The following is a 21980-nucleotide window of genomic DNA, read 5'->3' as shown; positions in this document are numbered from 1 at the left end:
AGCCCCCCCATGGATATCCAGCTCGACTTGCTTCTCCATTGTTCAAACCTGGCTATTTGTTTTCGATGTTAAACATGACCAGGTAGATGCTGAGAGGTTGTTTCCCCCTGGCTGGAAAGTCTAGAACTAGGGGCATATTCTCAGGATAAGGGGTCGGCCATTTAAGATTGAGATGAGGAGGAATTTCTTCACTGAGGGTTGTGAATGTTTGGAATTCTCTACCCCAAAGGGCTCTTGATGCTCGGTCGTTGAGTGTATTCAAGGCTGGGATTGATAGATTTTTGGGCTCCTGGGGAATCAAGGGATATGGGGATTAGGTGGGAAATTGGAGTTGAGGTCGAAGATCAGCCATGATCTTATTGATTGTTGGAGCAGGCTCGAGGGGCTGTATGGCCTACTCCTAATTCTTATGTCATTTCCATGGCCTCTACCTGACTTGTCCATGAAGAGTACCTATGTCAAAGCATCCAACTTGCAGATATCTCCACTTTCAAATGAACTTACCTGGAGTTTGAGGAACTCAATTCTTTTGTTTCAAGACTTTGAGCTGTCCTACATTGGGTGCTAAGGACTAAGAGGGCGTGTACCGTTACCAGGTTCAGTTATGTTTAGTTTTTTTTCTGAGTAGTGTGCCCATCAGTAACTGCATGAGTCAAAGCTATTGGATTCACATTTCTTTGCTTAGCAGAGTGAACCTAATTATATTGCAGTTTCTTCGAGGTTAGTATGTGATCATCTTACATTTGGCTGGTAACCTGTTTAACTGTGTGCGGCTACTTTTGTTTTATCCAACTTTATTCAGCACTCATTCAAAATTCAGCAATAGGAAGGTGATCCAGGTCTTCACTGGAGAGAATTGGACTAGAGGCTATGATGATCCATGACTACGTTTGTTTAGCACTCCCATGCGATTTCATAAGGAGATACAGATTTAATGCTGAGGGCAGAAAGATTGGTTGGACCCATGCAAGACCTTGAGAATTTGACTAATCTCCAATCGGAGGAAATGTTCTAAATGGTCACCCAGCTCAACAATCTGCAGGTGGGGTGCCTCAGATTGATCCACAGCTGTGACTCTCAAAGACCACTGGTTAGGTGTCAGCATGGAGCAAGCATCATAGGAAGTTCTTCCACTTTGAAATGACTGGTAAATTCCACCAGTGTTGGTCCCATTGTTGTATCCAGGTAGTGCTAATTGACAGTTGCACACACTAAAACCTCCAAGGACAACAAAGAAACCTTTAACTCGAGGACTGTTTATCTGAGGCTTTGAACTGAGTGCAGCACCAGCTGGGACCAGGATGAGTTACATGTTAAGAGTAGACACCTGGCTATAGTCCCAATGTGACCATGGCCGAGGAGACCAGCAGCTGAGGAGAGCCTTACAGTCTTCACCACAGTACTCCACTGCTACTTTCCAAAACAAATGGGCCAAGGAAAGTTCCAGAAGGCGAGCAAGAACATTCTCACCAACTATGTCGGCCAAAACTCCAATCTGACAACCCTTCAGCAATCATCAAAAGCAGCCGTGAAACCCAATTGTGCATCTATTCGGAGCCTTTGCACTTGACAGCAGTTTCTGAATTAGTATGAAGCCTCTCCTTTCAGTAGTCAGAGCAACCAAAATCATATCTCTTATCAGAAAGGCTCCACACTGGTGGGATACATAATGCATAAGAGAAGAGAGTTAACAATGCAAAGTGTAAAGTAAATAGCCGACCATGGAAAAACTAACCAGACAAAAACAGAATTGTGCTTGGACTTTCAAAACTTGGAGAATCCTAATGGGATCAAAATAATTAGGATTTGTGCAGAGAGGAATAAGAGTGAACAAAGATTAGGTAGAGAATCAGAATTAAATGCATAGGGAGAAAGAAAATGGAGAGGAAAACATGAAAGAAAGGGACTGGGTGAAATTCACAAGGCAATGCAGGTGTCGGTACAAGCAGAGCAGCACTGACCCTTCTTTAGGAAAGTCTTTGTACAACACTGATTGTATTTTGAGTTATTGTGCAGGAATGTGTATTTCCTTTTAGCCTGGGTGAAGATGGGATCATGTATTTCTGAATTCCTGTTGATGGCATTTCCATAATGAAATGACACAAATGTTGAGCTGGATACGTTCAACTGTAATAAAAACCCTATCTTGATATTCCAATTTAGTATGTGATCAATAGAAATCGTCTACCTGTAGTATGTTTATTGCTGCTAATCTTTATTCTGTGACTAGAGCTTCAAATGTTTCTCACTCGACTTGGGTAATTTGTTTTTGCAGACTGGTTTTGTCCAGAGTAGAGTTTGAGGTAGAGAATGGTGGGGAGAGCCGGCTGGAGGTTGGTGAAGATGAAGAAGTGTGGCTCTTTTGGAACGACAGTTGCAAAGAGCTTCGCAGCAAAAGCATCCGAGAATTGGCTCAAGATGCCAAGGAGGGCCAAAAAGAGGACCAGGAAGTCCTCAGCTATTACAGGTATGTTTTTCCAACTGAAACCCAATATGCCGCTTCAAAGCTGGAAGGTTCAGGACTGCTCTTGGATTCTAGAAGCTGGAACTGATATGGTCTTGTACCTTGGGTGTCGGTAGTGGCTCAGTTCTAGGACTTTCGCCAGAGTCAAAAGATCGTGGCTTCAAGTTCCACTCCAGAGACGTGAGCACAATATCTAGGTTAACACTCCAGTGCAGTGCTGCGAGCGTGCTGCACTTTCGGAGGTGCTGACTTTCAGATGTGACATTAAACCCCAGGCCCCCTCGGGTGGTTGTAAAGGATCCCATGACACTATTCAAAGAAGACCAAGGGAGCTCTTCCCAGTGTCCTAGGTCAATATCTATCCCTCCACCAACATTACTCAAGCAGATTATCTGGTCATTATCACATTGATGTCTGTGGGAGCTTGCTGTGTGCAAATTGGCTGCCATGTTTCCGACAGTACAACAGTGACTGCACTCCAAAAGTACTTCATTGGCTGTAAACTGCATTGGGATGTCCTGAGGCTGTGAAAGACACAAGTGCTTTCCTTATACAGTACAGGATGAAATGGAGGGAGGACTGTAACTTTCAATGGCAGTAACTTTTAACACTACTTATAATTATGTTATGAATGTATTTAATCAGTCTATTGTCTCTGTTTAAAGGGAAATGATTGATCTAAGAATTCCCAGCCTTTATCTGAAAGAATGAAGTTCTGTTGGTCTCTCCAATAAAAACAAATCTACTCTCCTATCTTAACATTTAATTCTCCAGATACCAGCTGAACCTGTTTGCTCGGATGTGCTTGGATCGTCAATATTTGGCCATCAATGCGGTCTCGGGACAGCTGGACGTGGATCTGATCCTCCGTTGCATGTCGGATGAGAATTTGCCGTACGACCTGCGAGCCTCTTTCTGTCGGCTGATGTTGCACATGCATGTAGATAGGGACCCCCAGGAGCAGGTGACTCCAGTAAAGTATGCCCGCCTGTGGTCGGAGATACCATCCCAGATAGCGATTGACGAGTGAGTACTCCAGCTTTCTGATTGTTGCCTTTTCACTGCGGGGCCAAAAAGACTATTGACAATCCTGCAGAGCACACAAAGGGGGACATAGAAGGTTCCTCTGATGGCTTAGCATGTTTGTTCAAATGAGCAGCTGAACCATACAGATCAGGAAGATGCCAAGATTGATTCCAGGCAGCAGTAGGGGGTCACGAAAGTTCACCTTTTAACCACTGGATTAGGGAGGGGAAAGTTGGCTATGGCCGCCCATTTAAAACTGAAATGAGGAGGAATTTCTTCTCTGAGGGTTGTAAATCTGTGGAATTCTCTGCCCCCAAGAGCTGTGGAGGCTGGGTCATTGAATATACTTAAGGCGGAGATAGACATATTTTTGAGCGATAAGGGAATAAAGGGTTATGGGGAGCGGGCGGGGAAGTGGAGCTGAGTCCAAGATCCGATCAGCCATGATCTGATTGAATGGCCGAGCAGGCTCGAGGGGCCGTATGGCCTACTCCTGCTCCTATTTCTTATGTTCTTAACTAGCCCGTCAGTACTCATTGAATGGGCTCACTCATGGTCACAAGGAGGAGGCACCAGAGGGTAACCAAAATCTGTGGAACTGTACCTCAGCAAGCAGTCCATGCACTCAGGAGAAAGAAGGGAGGACGTTGATGGAAAGGGGTGGACAATAGATTACTGTTGAACCAGGGTCAATGCTGTGATCGATACAATTGTAGAAGCATTCGGCTCCGCAGTTCTAGGTTTAGATTTTTAATTTCACTATCGGTGGAGTATGCATTGAAATAATGAAGGAGTTGTATAATGGCCTTTAACATAGGTTGAAGGTGACCTTCAAAACCCAGTGGTGAGGTCCCTGTCAAGGCATTGCTTTTACTGAAAAGGTTTTGCATGATTGACAATTGTTGGACATGCGGTCTGTTCATTTTGCACTGTTTCAAAGGAATAGGCTGAATCCAGTTTTTATACTGTCCACAGTGACCTCTTGGCAACCAGAAATGCATTGGGACATTATCATTTCAACATACTGATGCTAGCTGCCCATCATGGATGATATAGAGATATCTACGTGGGAGTAATGTGACACGGCTATGTTAAAATGTGAAAACTCTGTTTGTTGGAATAATAAATTGCTATTTACAGTACTTAACTTTGACACCCCCAAAGAGAATTCTTCTCTGTCAGGGAAAAATAAAGTGAGGCTGACTGGAATACAAGTGAACAGATTTTTTCCACTCGTGCATTTCTTAGTATTCAAGTGCATTTTGTTTTACTTGATTTAGTTACGATTCCAATGGAACTTCCAGAGATGAAATAAAAGAACGTTTTTCCCAGACTATGGCATTTGTGGAGGAGTATTTGAGAGATGTTGTCTGCCAAAGATTTCCCTTCTCTGACAAGGAGAAGAACAAGCTGACATTTGAGGTAAATACAACCAAAGTTTAAGAGATTGATTGGCACCAATAGGGATTGCAAAGACATGACTGAAACCAGATGAGGGAGTATCTCTGAAATAGTGAAGCCAGCCAGCCAGTTGTGAAATGGTTCAAATTGTGTAATTTTTAGAAATATAAGTTATTTTTTATATATGTATTTTGCTATGCTTATAAAGGAGAGGACTAATGTAAATCAACCGATAAACCACAACTTCTCTAAACTATGATATCTTTCTTCCATCTCTTTTGATTCTAAGCCTGTTGGCTGGCATCAACATTTCCTCCAGTTCAATGTAGAAAGAATTGAAGCCATCTTTTTTGGCTCCTGTCAGTTCCTACACGCCTCACCTCCTTGCTCCATTCACCAGCCTAATTGCCACCTCTGGCTGTGACTGGTAGTTTTACACCTTGATGTGTTTCTTGATCTGGAGCTTAGCTCTTGCCCACATGTAATCTCTCACCAAGACCGCCTCTTGTTCTTTAAAGCATTGCCCATTTCCACCCCCACCTCTTCCCTCATATTGCTGAATCTCTGTTCCAAGCCTTCATCACCTTGACACTTGACTTCCCATGCTCTCCTAGCCAGCTGCAACACTTGCACTTTTCAAAATCCTTGTCCCCCTCTGACACTGCCTTCATCGTCTCACCCCATTGTTCCTCAGTGACCACCATGTCCTTGCTCTCGCTCTTCCCTGGTCTGATCCTGGTTCCTTGTCCTCTTTGCTCCACCATTTGTGGCTGATCTTTCAATCACCATGTCCCTGCCCTCTGGAAATCCCTCACTCAATCCCCCTGCATACCCGCTCCCTTCCTGTTTTCAAAATCCTTCTGTAAACTTTCCAGTTCTCCTGCCTTTTCGGCCCCAGCCATTAACCCCATCCCCCTTATTCCCTGCAACTTGACATCTTTTTTCCTGCTCTGTTAAGTGTTCCGAGGCAACTTTCCCATGTGAAGAAACTATGCAAATGTAAGTTGTTGTAAGCTATATGCCATTAATTGCTATCAGTTTGCCGGGTAACCACTAACTCAAGTGTGGCCCACAACAAAAGTTCTGAAGGTACTACCTCAAGGGTGAGATCTGACCACTTGCCTACTTGCACGCTTTTACCATGTGTAGTTTGGAACAGTTATAATGATATATACATGGTGAAAATGTTTGAATTCACTGTTCGATCTTCATTTAAGTCCCAGTACTATATTTTGATGATCTGGCTGCTCCTGAGCAGCACTTCCATTCAGATATTTGAACGATAATCAGTTGATTGTTTCTATTCCGTAGGTTGTGAATTTGGCTCGAAATCTGATCTACTTTGGCTTCTACAGTTTTAGTGACCTCCTGAGATTAACCAAAATCTTACTGGCCATTTTGGACTGTGTCCACATGGCAACGGTCTTTCCAATCAGCAAACTGGTTAAAGGGGATGACAACAGAGGTAAGACATTCCTGTAATCGGAGAATAAATTTCCGTTATTTGTATCGATCACTCTTCTGCAAATCCACACTGACTGCCGACCATCTGTATTGCAGGCAGCAATGTGATGAGGTCAATTCATGGAGTTGGGGAGCTGATGACCCAAGTGGTTTTGAGGGGAGGGGGCTTTCTGCCTTTGACTCCTATCGCGCCACAGGACGGAGCAACTAAGCAACAGAGTGAGCCTGAGAAGGAGGATATTTTAGTCATGGACACGAAGCTAAAAACAATTGAAATATTGCAGGTAATGGTCTCAAAAATCAGTGTCAATGTCGTTAATGTTGCAGTTTGCAGCTTCGAGAATGTATGCATTGGCTTTGGCCTTGTTTTTAGGGTAGCTAACTCTGGTTCAGTATCTTCGAGTTAATTGTTTGCTGCTTTATGTTTCGCTTTCTTCCCCAACATCACCAAAAAAAAAATTTGGCCTGCGATATTCCGCACTGAGGTTGTGACCTCTGGTCCCAGGTCGTTTCCAGTGCAGCTCAGTAATTTCTTCCCAGGAGCCCGAGAGCAGCATGGATTGGTTTGTCCACTTGTTTCCTGAGGGGAAGCAACTCCTTGCCATTCCTGGATGTAGTTATGCTACTGCAGGAATCCTCCTGTGGAGAATTGTAAGTGTGAACCCTCGCCTTAAAAACCGAGCAACAAATCCATTTTATTCTTGCATTACTGATCATCATCTTTCGTGTGGTAGCAGCAAAGCAAATCAAGTGTCGATATCTAAATCAGATATCCAGGCCAAAGCTTCCGGTGCAACAGCGTGGATATCTTGTAGGCTGCCTGAGAATTTTCTCTGAGGGCAGTGTTCAATGATGTGCTCCAGGGTCACATGATGGGGATGATTTAACCTTCCATCGATGGAGAAGATGGCAGCATCTACCGTGACCGGTCCTGAGGCAGTTGATGGTTGTCCACTGTTTACGAGGAAGGTTTGATCCTACAGGTTGTACTGTGGGGTCCTCTATAAGGAATCCATTCCGTATGTCACAGTTCTTCCAAGCATTTCGCCATCGGTCATCAAGGCTGAGGGGAGATCGCTGAAGGGCTTCGGCGATGGTCAAAAATGGCCGCCTAGATTTGAGACGGGTTGGTGGTAGTTTGTTCAAGTCGGCCTGGATCGGCGTGTCTTTGCTGGTGTAGCGATTGTATTCTCTGGAGACTGCATATTCGCGGCGTAGGTGTGGTAGTGCGATGTTTACAAGCACGGGCAGCCAAGGTGTTGGTGTCGATAATTGTCATAGTAGAATTCAGCTGGACATCAACGGATTTGACATGACGACCATGCCAGAGAGCAGTACTCCGCTGTAAAGTACACCAGGGCGAGTGCTGCTGCACAGAGGGTTTGAGCGTCCGCTCCCCATTTCTGGATCAAGTTGACCTTACTCTTCAGTTTCTTCCCATTGTTCTGGGGATGTTGTCTATATGGCAGGGTGTGATCAAGCATAGGAGTTTTTTTTCATGGTTTACCTCTGCGCCGTAAAAGGAGACTTTCAAAGCTTGGTTTGCTTGATGGATGTTGAAGTAGAATGTCGAGGTGATGGTCTTTTGCAGGTTTATCTGAAGTCGCCATCAGCGGAAGTAGGCCTCCATCCTCTATAAATCCTGGTCCGGGTCTCCTTGGTGATTGACAGATTCATGGTTTGCGTGGTCAAGGCAATGTCATCAGCGCATACGAACTTGCGAGACTCTGTTTCGGGCAGGTCACTGGTGTAAACGTTGAATAATATGGGTGCCAGGGCAGAACACTGGGGGAGTCCGTTGTTCAGTGTCCTATATCTGCTCTTCTGGGTGCCAGAGCATGGAAGCATCAATTGCTGAGCATGGAATTGAGAAGATGGATCGTTTTTTCTGCAGGGTAAAATGGTGGAGAGCTTGAAAAGCAATCCATACTTCCATACTGTGTCATAGGTCGCTGACAGGTCCACGAGTTCTACGGCGGTCTTGAGCTGGCGCTGGAAGCCTGCTTCGATGTGTAGTTTTAAAGCTACCAATTGGTTGCAGCAGTTATGGCTGCTCCGGAAGCCCGCTTGCTCCTTAGGAATGGTTGGCTTGATGATGGGGGACTAGTCTGTGGAGTAGCCTCTTCAGCACTTTATAACAAGATTGGGTGGTAGTTGGAGGCTTCACAATCATTGTTCTCCTCCTTCAGGAGGGCAATTATTTTAGTCTCCCTCCAAATAGGTGGAATTTTACCACTTGCCAGTACCTCCCAGAGAGGAAGGAGGTCAACCATCTCTTTGCTTTTAAGAATTCTGGGTAAACACCATCTGGACCAGCAGCTTTTCCAGGTTTGGTTGTTGATGGGACTGTGTTTAGTTGGTCCAAGGTGAGTAGATCAGACATAGTGGACGATCTTGGTGCTGCCAGCAAGTTTGTCGAAAGCTGCTGCTTCACCTGGTGTCAAAATTCTTTGTTCGCCGGAGCATTTGATGTTTGTATCAAGTGAGATGCAATGGTGTCTGCTCTGGTCATTCTGTGTTTATAGGCGGGGTTTGCCCCACCAAGCTGATGGCGCAGGGTCCATGCTTTCCTGCTGGAGTGAGTGAAGTTAGTCTTCTCCACAAGGCTCCTCCACCTTTCACATCTCCAGCATTGCGGTAGCTGGGTTCTCCTGGTAGAGAGCCTCACTTTCTTCTGTCCAACAAGGAATATATGTCTTTCTAAACCCCCGAGCTAAATTGCATTTTATGACAGCTTTAATAATTCCTATAAATCTGTTGAAAGCATTAGTGGTTGGTGGAATCCACCTGATGTTGGTGTCAAGTGACCTCTGGAAGGTTTCCAAGTCTTTTTCTTTGAATTTCCATCGTGGTTCCGGTGTTGATGTAATGATAGGAATTTCGATGCCAATGTTGATGATTGAGGATCTGTGTTGAATATTGGGGAAGTCGTCAAGAACGGTTCTAGAGGCGCTGATTGGGTTCCCTTTGGCGTCTTTAGCGAGGAGACATCTGTCTGAGTTATATTCTCTCTGCTACCTTGAGGAATGAAATGTACCTCGATCTTTGGCGTCAAAAAGGTGGAATTTATTCTCTAGTGAAGCCCACTGTACAATTGCTTCTCCATTCTAATTGGCACCTGCATAGTCCCATATTGTGTGGTGGCTATTAAAGACTCCGAGATGAATGAATGAATGGATGTTGACTCGGAGGATGCGGTGGGTCAGGCCATTGTACGAGCGGTGGTTTGTAGACATTGGAGATTGTTAACTCTCCTACGCATATTGCTGTAGTGAAAACTCCAGCAATACTGGTATGCTAAAGTTCAGTGCAGCCTTTGATGTCTTGTTTGACATAGCACGACAGGCCATGTTTGGGATGGTTGTTGCAAACGATTAGGTCAAAACCTGTGTTACATCCTCTTGTGTCGAACTGGTGGATATGTTCGATGTGTGTTTCTTCAGGAATCAGGACATCGATGCTGAGTTTCTTGAGTAACCTTTCAACTATTCGCATTTTGAACGAGAGATGCCTTCGATGTTAAGTTGGTGTATTCAGATGGCTTGGGCCTACATGTAGTTTTCTTTGGACCTGGTGAAGTCCAGTCGATTTGCTTGGTTTGCAACTCTCACCGGGAGGTCGATTTAATGATTATTAATGGAAATCAATGTGTGCTTGCGGTGCAGCTTGAAACTTTCCACTTCTCTTTTAAGAGTGGATGTGTATAAACAGTTGAACAAGAGCTAAGAGTAGTTTTTTCATTTGATGCTATTGAAGCAGTGATAAATTGCTCTGTTCCATTGCAGTTGTCACTAGCTGGGTCTTCTTGGATTGACCAATCGTTTGTGAAAATCTACGCCACCGCAAACTGCTTCTGTCATCTTTTTTAATATATTGCACGAAGTATGCTTTACAGATATTGGGCCAAATCTTGCTGAGAAACGAAAGGTGTGTTACCGACACACATCATTATGGTGCAAGCTGGCCAGCAAATCAGAGGATTAAGAAATACGCTGTGAGCTGCGAATCTCCAGAACTTGCTGGTCAATTTATGCTGCTCCGCCATCTCGCCCTTAGACTCCCCGATATTTTTAAGAACTCACTGGATTTGCACAGTAATTGCCCATCAAACATGCCACAGAAAGTCAAGTCTTGTAATTAATAGCGCAAGTACCTTTCTAACAGTGATAATTGTTAATTCAATTAACCTCTCCAGCCCAGAATGGGAACAATTTTACAGTATTTAGTCTCATTCCTGCATATAGTCAATTATTGTTGGAGATTTTTAAAACGTTGAATTTATAATTACATTATTTTTCTTTTCTGCCTCTTCTCTCTCTCTCTCAATCCAATCTTTCTTTCCCTTTTCTATTTCTCTTTCTGTACCTAATTTGAATCTAATTTGCCCTTCTTCTCAGTCGTTCCACTGTTTGGTTCTCAATCCTTAAATCTCATTGGTTAAGGAGATGCATTGTTGGTCCCGCTGATCACTGAGGTCCCAGATGCCCAGTTACCCTTGCCACTCCATTATCAGCTCGCAGTTCCAGCAAGTTCAGCGCAAAAAATTATTGGGCTGAAGGGTGCAGAATAAAGTCTAACTAACTGGGCAAGCCGCAAGGTGTCTTGCTCCAGCAGGATCTGACCCATTGTGTCTATGGCAAATCTGACATTCCAAACTGCGATAAAAATCTGCCAGTTTTTGAATGCGATTAGATAGCCGCAGGCCTTTTTAAAGCTGCAGTGGTTTGTGTTCTAGTTTCTTCAGAAGGCATTTGAATTTAATATTTCGAGGGGTGCAGCAAAACCAATTTGCTACTGTAGGGATTAGAAAGCTCCTAATGTAGGCTGATAAAAGCCCAGACACTCCCCTGCTAACCAGCTGCTCATAGTTTTGAGTCTCAGCCTGATTCATCGTTTGAAGAGGACATGTTAAGTACATTACCTGTAGCTTCTAGGTTATAATTGCACAGCAGGCTGCACTGAAACTTGAGAGCTAATGCTTTGCCACTTGCAGTTTTCAGATTTCTTGACTAGACTGTTTTAGGACTCAGAAATTGCAATGTTAGGCCGGAATGAATGTACATGCAGTGTGCCTGTTATCAAATCTTAAACTCCCCACAAGCCTATCATTAGTCATGATAGAATACAAAACTTCACACTGCTGAAGATCATACCTTACCATTGGCCGCAGTGATGTTACCGAAGTGGAGGAGTTTCTGGAGAATATGTGGCTGCAGGAACGGACTGCCACTGGTCTTGTGCCTGAAAGGACAGATGAGAGCTTGTGTTCGTTGATACAGGAGACAAAAAGAAAGATCTGCTCCATAATTAAGGATAAATTGAATCCTCTGTAGGTTGACCTAATTCTACATTAGGTATTGGTTTCGGAAAGCGGTGTCTTTTTCGTCCTTGAAAGAAAGCTGAAGACTCTGTAGACCTCGAGACAGTCTCTTCGACATAATTTTCTTTCAGTCCTATATTAGTGGTGGCTCAGTGGTAGCACTCTCGCCTCTGAGTCAGAAGGATGTGTTGCTCAAGTGCCACTCCAAGGATGTGTTGCTCAAGTCCCACTCCAAGGATGTGTTGCTCAAGTCCCACTCCAAGGATGTGTTGCTCAAGTCCCACTCCAAGGATGTGTTGCTCAAGTCCCACTCCAAGGATGTGTTGCTCAAGTCCCACTCCAAGGATGTGTTGCTCAAGTCCCACTCCAAGGATGTGTTGCTCAAGTCCCACTCCAAGGATGTGTTGCTCAAGTCCCACTCCAAGGATGTGTTGCTCAAGTCCCACTCCAAGGATGTGTTGCTCAAGTCCCACTCCAAGGATGTGTTGCTCAAGTCCCACTCCAAGGATGTGTTGCTCAAGTCCCACTCCAAGGATGTGTTGCTCAAGTCCCACTCCAAGGATGTGTTGCTCAAGTCCCACTCCAAGGATGTGTTGCTCAAGTCCCACTCCAAGGATGTGTTGCTCAAGTCCCACTCCAAGGATGTGTTGCTCAAGTCCCACTCCAAGGATGTGTTGCTCAAGTCCCACTCCAAGGATGTGTTGCTCAAGTCCCACTCCAAGGATGTGTTGCTCAAGTCCCACTCCAAGGATGTGTTGCTCAAGTCCCACTCCAAGGATGTGTTGCTCAAGTCCCACTCCAAGGATGTGTTGCTCAAGTCCCACTCCAAGGATGTGTTGCTCAAGTCCCACTCCAAGGATGTGTTGCTCAAGTCCCACTCCAAGGATGTGTTGCTCAAGTCCCACTCCAAGGATGTGTTGCTCAAGTCCCACTCCAAGGATGTGTTGCTCAAGTCCCACTCCAAGGATGTGTTGCTCAAGTCCCACTCCAAGGATGTGTTGCTCAAGTCCCACTCCAAGGATGTGTTGCTCAAGTCCCACTCCAAGGATGTGTTGCTCAAGTCCCACTCCAAGGATGTGTTGCTCAAGTCCCACTCCAAGGATGTGTTGCTCAAGTCCCACTCCAAGGATGTGTTGCTCAAGTCCCACTCCAAGGATGTGTTGCTCAAGTCCCACTCCAAGGATGTGTTGCTCAAGTCCCACTCCAAGGATGTGTTGCTCAAGTCCCACTCCAAGGATGTGTTGCTCAAGTCCCACTCCAAGGATGTGTTGCTCAAGTCCCACTCCAAGGATGTGTTGCTCAAGTCCCACTCCAAGGATGTGTTGCTCAAGTCCCACTCCAAGGATGTGTTGCTCAAGTCCCACTCCAAGGATGTGTTGCTCAAGTCCCACTCCAAGGATGTGTTGCTCAAGTCCCACTCCAAGGATGTGTTGCTCAAGTCCCACTCCAAGGATGTGTTGCTCAAGTCCCACTCCAAGGATGTGTTGCTCAAGTCCCACTCCAAGGATGTGTTGCTCAAGTCCCACTCCAAGGATGTGTTGCTCAAGTCCCACTCCAAGGATGTGTTGCTCAAGTCCCACTCCAAGGATGTGTTGCTCAAGTCCCACTCCAAGGATGTGTTGCTCAAGTCCCACTCCAAGGATGTGTTGCTCAAGTCCCACTCCAAGGATGTGTTGCTCAAGTCCCACTCCAAGGATGTGTTGCTCAAGTCCCACTCCAAGGATGTGTTGCTCAAGTCCCACTCCAAGGATGTGTTGCTCAAGTCCCACTCCAAGGATGTGTTGCTCAAGTCCCACTCCAAGGATGTGTTGCTCAAGTCCCACTCCAAGGATGTGTTGCTCAAGTCCCACTCCAGAGACTTGAGCACATATCTTTCAGAGGAGATATTAAACCTCTCCGGTGGACGTAAAAGATCTCGTGGCACTATTTCAGAGAAGAGATGGGGAGTTCTCCCTATTGTCCTGGCATATATTTGTCCTCCACCAACGGCAACAAAACAGATTAATTGGTCGTTACCTTATTGCTGTTTGTGGGATCTTGCTGTGTGCAAAATGGTTGGCGTGTTTCCCACATTACAACAGTGACTACACTTCAAAAAGTACTTCATTGGCTCTAAAGTGCTTTGGGAGGTCCTGAAGTTGTGAAAAGTACTATATAAATGCAAGTTCTTTCCATAGATTTAATTTTCAGTTGAAGTAGGAGCAATGGTTGCTCATCAGCCGATATCTGAGTGTATATTTTTTGTTTATTCGGCCGCACACTGCTGTAAAAACCATTATTCTATCCCTTTTCTGTTCCAGTTCATCTTGAATGTTCGCTTGGATTATCGAATCTCTTGCCTTCTGTCCATATTTAAACGAGAGTTTGATGAAAGCAACGCACATCATCAATCAGCTGACTCCCCACCGAGTATAGGATCAGCTTCTCAGGATGGCGCAAGTAATGTTCCAGGTTTGTATCAAGCGGCTGAGATTGATGAAGATGTCACGTAGCATTGCTCTAGAGTAGATCTTCAGTCGCTTAAATTCCCACTGTTCGGAAACTTGTGATGGACACTACAGATTTAATACATATCCAGGCCACAAATGCACAATTCCCAGGAAATTGGTTGGTTTAATATTTGATTACTGCAACCACCTACCTTTAAGGTGCTTTTAAATGATAATTGGTGTAAAATTGCACGAAGTATTTTAAGCTGCCGTCCTCTTTCATGATGTGACAATGAGCATCGGGAATACCCTATTATATGGGTGTTAATGTTTTCAGTGCCTAAGTTTGTAATTTTTTGAAATCTTGATGTATGTGTTGCGGGCAATATCGGCATTTAATGCCTATCCCTAGTTGCTCTTAAGGTGGTGGGTCTTGTTGAACCGCTGCAGTCCGTGTATCAGTCTTTACGGTAGAGGACACAAACAATATCCCAACAGTGGATAGTCAAGGGGCTGTAGGGCAGGGGGAGGAACTTAGCACAATCACAATCACTAAGGAGGTGGTACTCAGTAAGATAATATGACTAAAGGCAGATAAATCCCCTGGACCTGATGGCTTGCATCCTAGGGTCGTAAGAGAAGTAGTGGCAGGATAGTGGATTCATTGGTTGTAATTTACCAAAATTCCCTGGATTCTGGGGAGGTCCCAGCGGATTGGAAAACTGCAAATGTAACGCCTCTATTTAAAAAAGGAGGCAGACAAAAAGCAGGAAACTATAGACCAATTAGCCTAACATCTGTGGTTGGGAAAATGTTGGAGTCCATTATTAAAAAAGCAGTAGCAGGACATTTGGAAAAGCATAATTCGGTCAGCAGAGTCAGCATGGATTTATGAAGGGAAAGTCATGTTTGACACACTTGCTGGAATTCTTTGAGGGTGTAATGAACAGGGTGGATAAAGAGGAACCAGTGGATGTGGTGTATTTGGACTTCCAGAAGGCATTTGACAAGGTACCACAAAAAAGGTTCCTGCACAAGATAAAAGTTCACGGGATTGGGAATAATATATTAGCATGGATAGAGGATTGGCTAACAGAAAACAGAGAGTTGGGATAAATGATTAATTCTCGGGTTGGCAATCAGTAACTAGTGAGGTGCCACAGGGATCAGTGATGGGACCCCAACTATTTACAATCTATATTAACGACTTGGAAGAAAGGATCCAGTGTAACGTAGCCAAGTTTGCTGACGATACAAAGATGGAAGGAAAAGCAATGTGTGAAGGCACAACAAATCTGCAAAAGAGCATAGACAGGCTAAGTGAGTGGGCAAAAATTTGGCAGATGGAGTATAATGTTGGAAAGTGTGAGGTCATGCACTTTGGCAGAAAAAAAAAATCAAGGAGCAAGTTATTATTTAAATGGAGAAAGATTGCAAAGTGCTGCAATACAGCGGGACCTGGGGGTACTTGTGCATGAAACACAGAAGGTTAGTATGAAGGTACAACAAGTGATCGCGAAGGCCAATGGAATCTTGGCCTTTATTGCAAAGGGGATGGAGTATAAAAGCAGGGTAGTCTTGCTACAGTTTAATATAGGGTATTGGTGAGGCCAACCTGGAATACTGCGTACAGTTTTTGTTTCCATATTTACGAAAGGATATTCTTGCTTTGGAGGCAGTTCAAAAAAGGTTCACTAGGTTGATCCGGGGATGAGGGGGTTGACTTATGAAGATACGTTGAGTAGGTTGGGCCTCTACTCATTGGAATTCAGAAGAATGAGAGGTGATCTTATCGAAATGTATAAGATTATAAGGGGGATGCAGAGAGGATGTTTCCACTGATCGGGGAGACTAGAACTAGGGGGCATAATCTTATAATAAGGGGCCACCCATTTAAAACTGAAATGAGAAAGAATTTCTTCTGAGGGTGGTAAATCTGTGGAATTCGCTGTCTGAGAGCTGTGGAAGCCGGGACATTGAATAAATTTAAGACAGAGATAGACAGCTTCTTAATCGATAAGGGACTAAGGGGTTATGGGGCGTGGGCAGGGAAGTGGACCTGAGTCCATGATCGGATCAGCCATGATTGTATTAAATAGCGGAGCAGGCTCAAGGGGCCGTATGGCCTACTCCTGCTCCTATTTCTGATGTTCTTATGGTGAAGATACTTCCACAATACTGTTAGGGAGGGAGTTTGAAGGTTTTGACCCAGCGATGATGAAAGAATGGCAAAATATGTCCAAGTCAGCTATAGAAAATAATCAAAAAGGCTAATGGCATGCTAGCCTTTAAATCTAAAGGACTAGAATACAAGGGAGTAGAAGTTATGCTGCAGTTACACAAAGCTCTGGTTAGACCACACCTGGAGTACTGTGAGCAGTTCTGGGAACCACACCTTAGGAAGGATATATTGGTCTTGGAGGGAGTGCAGAGTTGGTTTACCAGAATGATACCCAGACTCGAAGCGTTAAATTATGAGGAGAGATTACACAAATTAGGGTTATATTCCCTAGAATTTATAAGGTTAAGGGGCGATTTGATCAAAGGATTAAAAATATTAAAGCGAACAGATAGCGTAGATGGAGAGAAACTCTTTCTACTGGTTGGGGAGTCGAGCACTACGGGGAATAGTCTAAAAATTAGAGCCAGACCTTTCAGAAGTGAAATTAGGAAACACTTCTACACACAAAGGGTGGTTGAAGTTTGGAACACTCTTCCTCAAATGGCAACTGATAGATTTAAAATTAACAATTGATCTGTGATTGATAGATTTTTGTTAATCAAAGGTATTAAGGGATGTGGGTCAAAGGCAGGTATATGGAGTTGGGTCGCTGATCAGCCATGATCTCACTGAATGACTGAACTGGCTTGAGGGGCTCAATGGCCTACTTCTGTTCTGTTGTTGGAGGGCAACTTGAAGTTGATGGTGGTATGTGTAGATCTCGGGTTTGGAAGGTTCTGCTGAAGAAGCTTTGGCGACTTTCTGCAGTGTGTTCTGTAGATAGTACACCCTGCAGGCACGGTACACCAGAGCCAGAGGTTGGGGGGAGTGGATGTTTAGGATAATGGGTGAAGTGCTGATCAAACAAACTGCTTTGTCCTGGATGGGGTCCAGCTTCGTTAGCATTATTCCAGCTGCACCCATTCAGGCAAGTGTAGAGTATTCCATCACACTCTTGACTTGTGCCTTGTAGATGGTGAGAGGTGTTGGTGAGTTGGGAGGTGATCCACTCATTGCAGAATACCCGAGAGTGCACATTAAAGAGCATCACGGTTGAGTGTATTGGTGGTAATTCAATTTAACGAACATTGTAGTTAGTCACCCAAACATATAGGCTTCAATGCTTGTGAAATAAATTGAAATATGGACACTCAGCAGTCTGAAGTCTTCCATATATTGTATACCAGTTTATTCTTCTTGGGTAAAATTTGCAGTGGCACAGGTGCTCTGCCTGGGAATAGTATGGGGTATGTTATTGGTTAAATTGCTAGACTAGTAATCCAGAATTTATATTCCAAAGAATGGGAGTTCAAATCTCACCATGGCTGTTTGAGAATTTGAATTCAGTTTAGAATTTTAAAAAAAATCTGGAAATAAAAGGCTGATATTGGAGACGATGAAGCTGTTGGATTGTTATAAAAAAAAACAACCGGTTCAGTAATACGTTAAGGGAAGGAAGCCTGCCGTCCTGTTCTGGTTGGGCCAATATGTTGCTTCGGCCCCTCACCAATATAGTTGACTCTCGATAGCCCTCTGAAATGGCCGAGCAAGCCACTCCATTATGTCCAGCCTCTACAAAGAATAACCAGAATAAAACTGGAACTCCCGAGCTAACAGCATTGCGAGAGTACCGTCACCACACAGGCTGCAATCGTTCAAGGAGGAGGTCCACCACCACCTACTCGGGGGATCTGCCTTTGTTAGCGATGCTCTCATCCCAAGAATAATTTTTTAAATATTCAAAATAAATGTACGCAATGTTCAGTTAAGTAGGTGGACCGAGAGTTTTTAGGAGATGGGTAGCCAAGAAATAACTGGACGTCAAATGTGAACGTGGCAGTAAGGTTGACATGTGTGGTATTGAGCTCTGTACAAGTGGCAGCTTTTGTAACTTCTCAGGTTTTTGGATTTATTTTGTTTTACAGGCACGTTAGATTTTGAGCACATTGAGGAACAGGCCGAAGGAATCTTTGGAGGAAGGCAAGTATTAGCGTCTGATGTTTTGTTAAAATGCACCAGATTGTAATCTAAATGTAGCGAGATATGTTTGCTCTCTTAGTGTTGTGCACCATTGCCCATTCCAAAAAAGGGTTAAGCAGTGGGCAACACTATGGCGCTGGGCATTAGGAGCACCAGAATGAGGGGTGAAGGTGGGTTTGAACTCTGCCTTACTCCATTCATAATTTGAGCTGTGCAGAGCTGAGATTATGGCATCTCCTTGTAAAGGGGGTAGGGAATAAAAGTGAGGCAATAGAAAGCCTACTGTCTACTCACTTGCTAGCAGAGGGGTTTGTGCAAGGCAGAGCACAGATATGGGATTATTTACCCAGAGGTATCATTGCATGAATAAAGGTATGAAGAGAGCAGGCAGATGTCCTGATACTAGGCCTTTGCCCCATGTTGCCTTTGGTACAGTTACTAGGTGTGCAAAAGTGGTAGGAATTACTGTTTCTCCAAATATCCATCTACCCTTTGATGGTCGACTGCCAGATTGTGAACACTGAGTGGAATAGCGTTATGGACATACCGTCTGTGATATGTTGGTGTGGGCCCACCTTGCTCTCAGTTTTGTCCCACTCCAGGGACTTGAGCACAAAATCCAGGCTGACACTCCAGTGCTGCAATGTTGGAGGTGCCGTCGTTCGGTTGAGACGTTACAGCTCCGTCTACCCCCTTAGGTGGACATAGAAGTTCCCACGACACTATATCAAAGAAAAGCAGGGGGGTTCTCTTGGCCAATATTTATCCCTCGACCAACAGATTCATTTGGTAATTATCACATTGCAGTTTGTGGAACCTTGCTGTACACAAATTGGCTGCCGCGTTTTCTACATTACAACAGTGACTACACTTCAAAAGTACTGGTTGTAAAGTGCTTTGGGCCATCCTGAGGCTGTGAAAGGTGCTATAAAAATGCAAGTTATTTCTTTTAATCGGAAATCACTGTCACTTGTTCCACTTTTCTTGAAATACAGTGATGAAAACACCCCGTTAGATCTGGACGATCATGGAGGTAGAACATTTCTTCGAGTCTTGCTTCACCTCACAATGCACGACTATCCACCTTTGGTATCTGGAGCACTCCATCTGCTATTTAGACATTTTAGTCAGAGGCAAGAGGTCCTTCAAGCATTTAAACAGGTATCTAAAGACATATTTTACGAATTAATTGCTAATGTCAACACTCCATTTTGCAGGTTACTTCTATGTACTACTTAGCAAGAGTTAACTCATAGAACAAAATGGTGTACTTTTAGACTTTGTGTTGAAACTCCCTTGGTCACTGAGTGATCGTAGTGATCAATGGGACTGTGGATGTATGTCTGTGTTGCTCAGCAAGGTACATATTATACACTCCGTACATTTCAGCGTTTTTCCATGAATGGTTGATGTGTGCGCCAATGACTGGTATCCATAAAAATTCTAAAATACATTTTTGGCAGTTTAAAAAAAATAAATCTGCTCTGGTTGAACACACTGCATGTAGAGGACTTCAGGTCATCGGGAATTGTCATAAATTTCACTTTCCCACTCCTGAGGAGGAGCGGTTTGCATGTAGGCTGTATGGTGAGTTCTCTGTGTTTTGCATTTTGGGATTCAGGACAGTAGTGTTTCTAATAGATGGAAATGATGAGCAAAACTCAGCCAATTAAATACCATGACAAGGGTAATAACTTCATTATTCCAACTCCTAATGGAGCAAAATATCCAATTCCATGTGCTCACGGTCTAGTGTCTCTCTGCTTAACAAATAACCATGTCCACTTTAGAAGGACCACATTTTTCCAGCTCGATGACCTTCCAGTCCTCCAACCATCTTGAGTAATAAGTACTAAAGCAGGCTATTGCAAAAGTTCCACATTCTTTCCAAGAGCAAGGGCTAGAAATTCGACAGGATTGTGCCCATTTTTCTGCCAGGGTGAAGCGATATATATTTTTTTGCCGATAAACGAGTCGCACAACATTTTGCGCCCTGGTGGAAAATTCGATTTAGTTCCGCTGCTAAAAGTTATCGCCTGCCCTATTTTTTTTTTTAATTATTTTTTTTATAAGCATTTTTATGTCGTCAGTCGCCGTGCAACGCTGCACTATCGCCCCGATATCGCTTATCTTATCGCCCGCCCGAAAACAGTCGGACCCAAGGGGCACCCAGCACTAACGGCGCCATCTTAAAAACTGAGCAGAAGTTCAGTGTAGAAAAGGATTTAGAGAAGGAAGGCTGCGTTTTATACAGTGAAGTTTTATGTGAGTTAAGTTTGTTTTAAAGGACACGTAAAGACGTTAAAAAAAAATGGAGGCTACACTATGTCGGCCATTATTTCTGGCTGCTTTTTGTATGCAGCGTTGAGCTGCAAGAAGACTTATTGATGAGCATTTTGAGTGTAATCGAAGAGCTTGCAGATGTATGGGGTGGAAGTCTTACTCCCCATGAGTTTACAGGGGACAGCACTCATACCTGCAGCTCTCTGAGGCACAGTGCATTAGAAGGCTGCACTTCCGAAAAGAGATGGTCACCGAGATATGCCAGCTCATAAAGGCAGCGGCAACAGGACTGCACTGCCCATCATGGTGACGGTGACTGTGGCACTTGCCTTCTATGCCTCCAGCTCCTTTCAGGCATCAGCAGGGGGCATATGCTCCATCGTGCTGTTCGCTACACATCGCTGCCTTCACCAGGTGACTACTGCACTGTACACATGTAGGATGGACTTTATAAAGCTCCCAATGACCAAGGAGGTACAGAATGAGAGGGCTGTGCGTTTTGCACGAATTGCTGGTTTCCCCATGGTTCAGGCTGCCATTGACTGTACGCACATATCCCTGCGAGCATCTTTACAGAATCCAGAGGTTTAACAAAAGCGAAAGGGATTTCACTCCCTGAACATACAGATCATCTACGACCATACTCAGTGCATCATGGCAGTCAATGCCTGATATCCAAGGAGCATCCATGATGCTTTCATTTTGTGTGAGAGCAGTGCCTCATGCCTGTTTGAGCATCAGCCACAAGGCCAGAGCTGGATGCTGGGGGACAAAGGTCACGGCCTCGCCACCTGGCTCATTGCCCGCTCTGGAACCCTCAGACAGAAGCCGAACAGCCATATAGCTCCACACAACATAGTTGAAAAGACAATTGGAGTGCTCAAGCGGAGCTTCCGATACCTGAACCACTCTGGAGGCTGCCTGCAATACTCCCCTCAGCAGATCTCTGAGTTCATTGTGGTGTGCTGCATGCTACACAACTTGGCCATCATGAGGGAACAGGATTTGCCACTGGAGAGAGGGGAGGATGAGGAGGAGGAGCTTGGCGATGAACCCATGCCACAACCACAGGGGAGGCATCGTGGAACTTTCGCCACTGCAAAAGCCTTACATCAGCAGCTCATAAGTCAACGCTTTGCTTGAAGAATGAACGGCACGTTTGACCGTTGCCTGCCCACTCTATCCCACAATGTTGAATATTCCCCCTCTTATTCTGCAAATGAGACACTACACAGGAATGGTTAAGGTGAACACAAGAATTTATTAAACATACTGCAACTTGAAAAAAATTTAAAGATCTCAAAGGTGGAACAAAATTTATTCAACATTATTGTGAATTGGCAAACTTTTCTAAAATATCAACAACAGCAACTGAAAGAACAACTCCTGCAC

At 44.4% G+C, this 21980-nt stretch overlaps 1 protein-coding gene across 1 annotated transcript in view; it reads left to right on the top strand.

Moving 5' to 3' along the window:
* The window catches only part of itpr1b (inositol 1,4,5-trisphosphate receptor, type 1b), a 593020-nt gene that overhangs the window by 240639 nt on the left and 330401 nt on the right, over positions 1-21980 (top strand). The window contains exons 18-25 of the mRNA XM_070894815.1: positions 2276-2467; positions 3239-3490; positions 4771-4912; positions 6203-6356; positions 6452-6639; positions 13976-14126; positions 18251-18305; positions 19301-19466. Of these exons, the coding sequence (XP_070750916.1) occupies positions 2276-2467; positions 3239-3490; positions 4771-4912; positions 6203-6356; positions 6452-6639; positions 13976-14126; positions 18251-18305; positions 19301-19466 (1300 nt within the window). The remainder of the gene's footprint in view (positions 1-2275; positions 2468-3238; positions 3491-4770; positions 4913-6202; positions 6357-6451; positions 6640-13975; positions 14127-18250; positions 18306-19300; positions 19467-21980) is intronic.

Source organism: Pristiophorus japonicus, chromosome 12 (genome assembly GCF_044704955.1).
Source record: "Pristiophorus japonicus isolate sPriJap1 chromosome 12, sPriJap1.hap1, whole genome shotgun sequence".
Classification (NCBI taxonomy): Eukaryota; Metazoa; Chordata; class Chondrichthyes; family Pristiophoridae; genus Pristiophorus; species Pristiophorus japonicus.
This window is presented reverse-complemented; position numbering and strand designations above follow the sequence as displayed.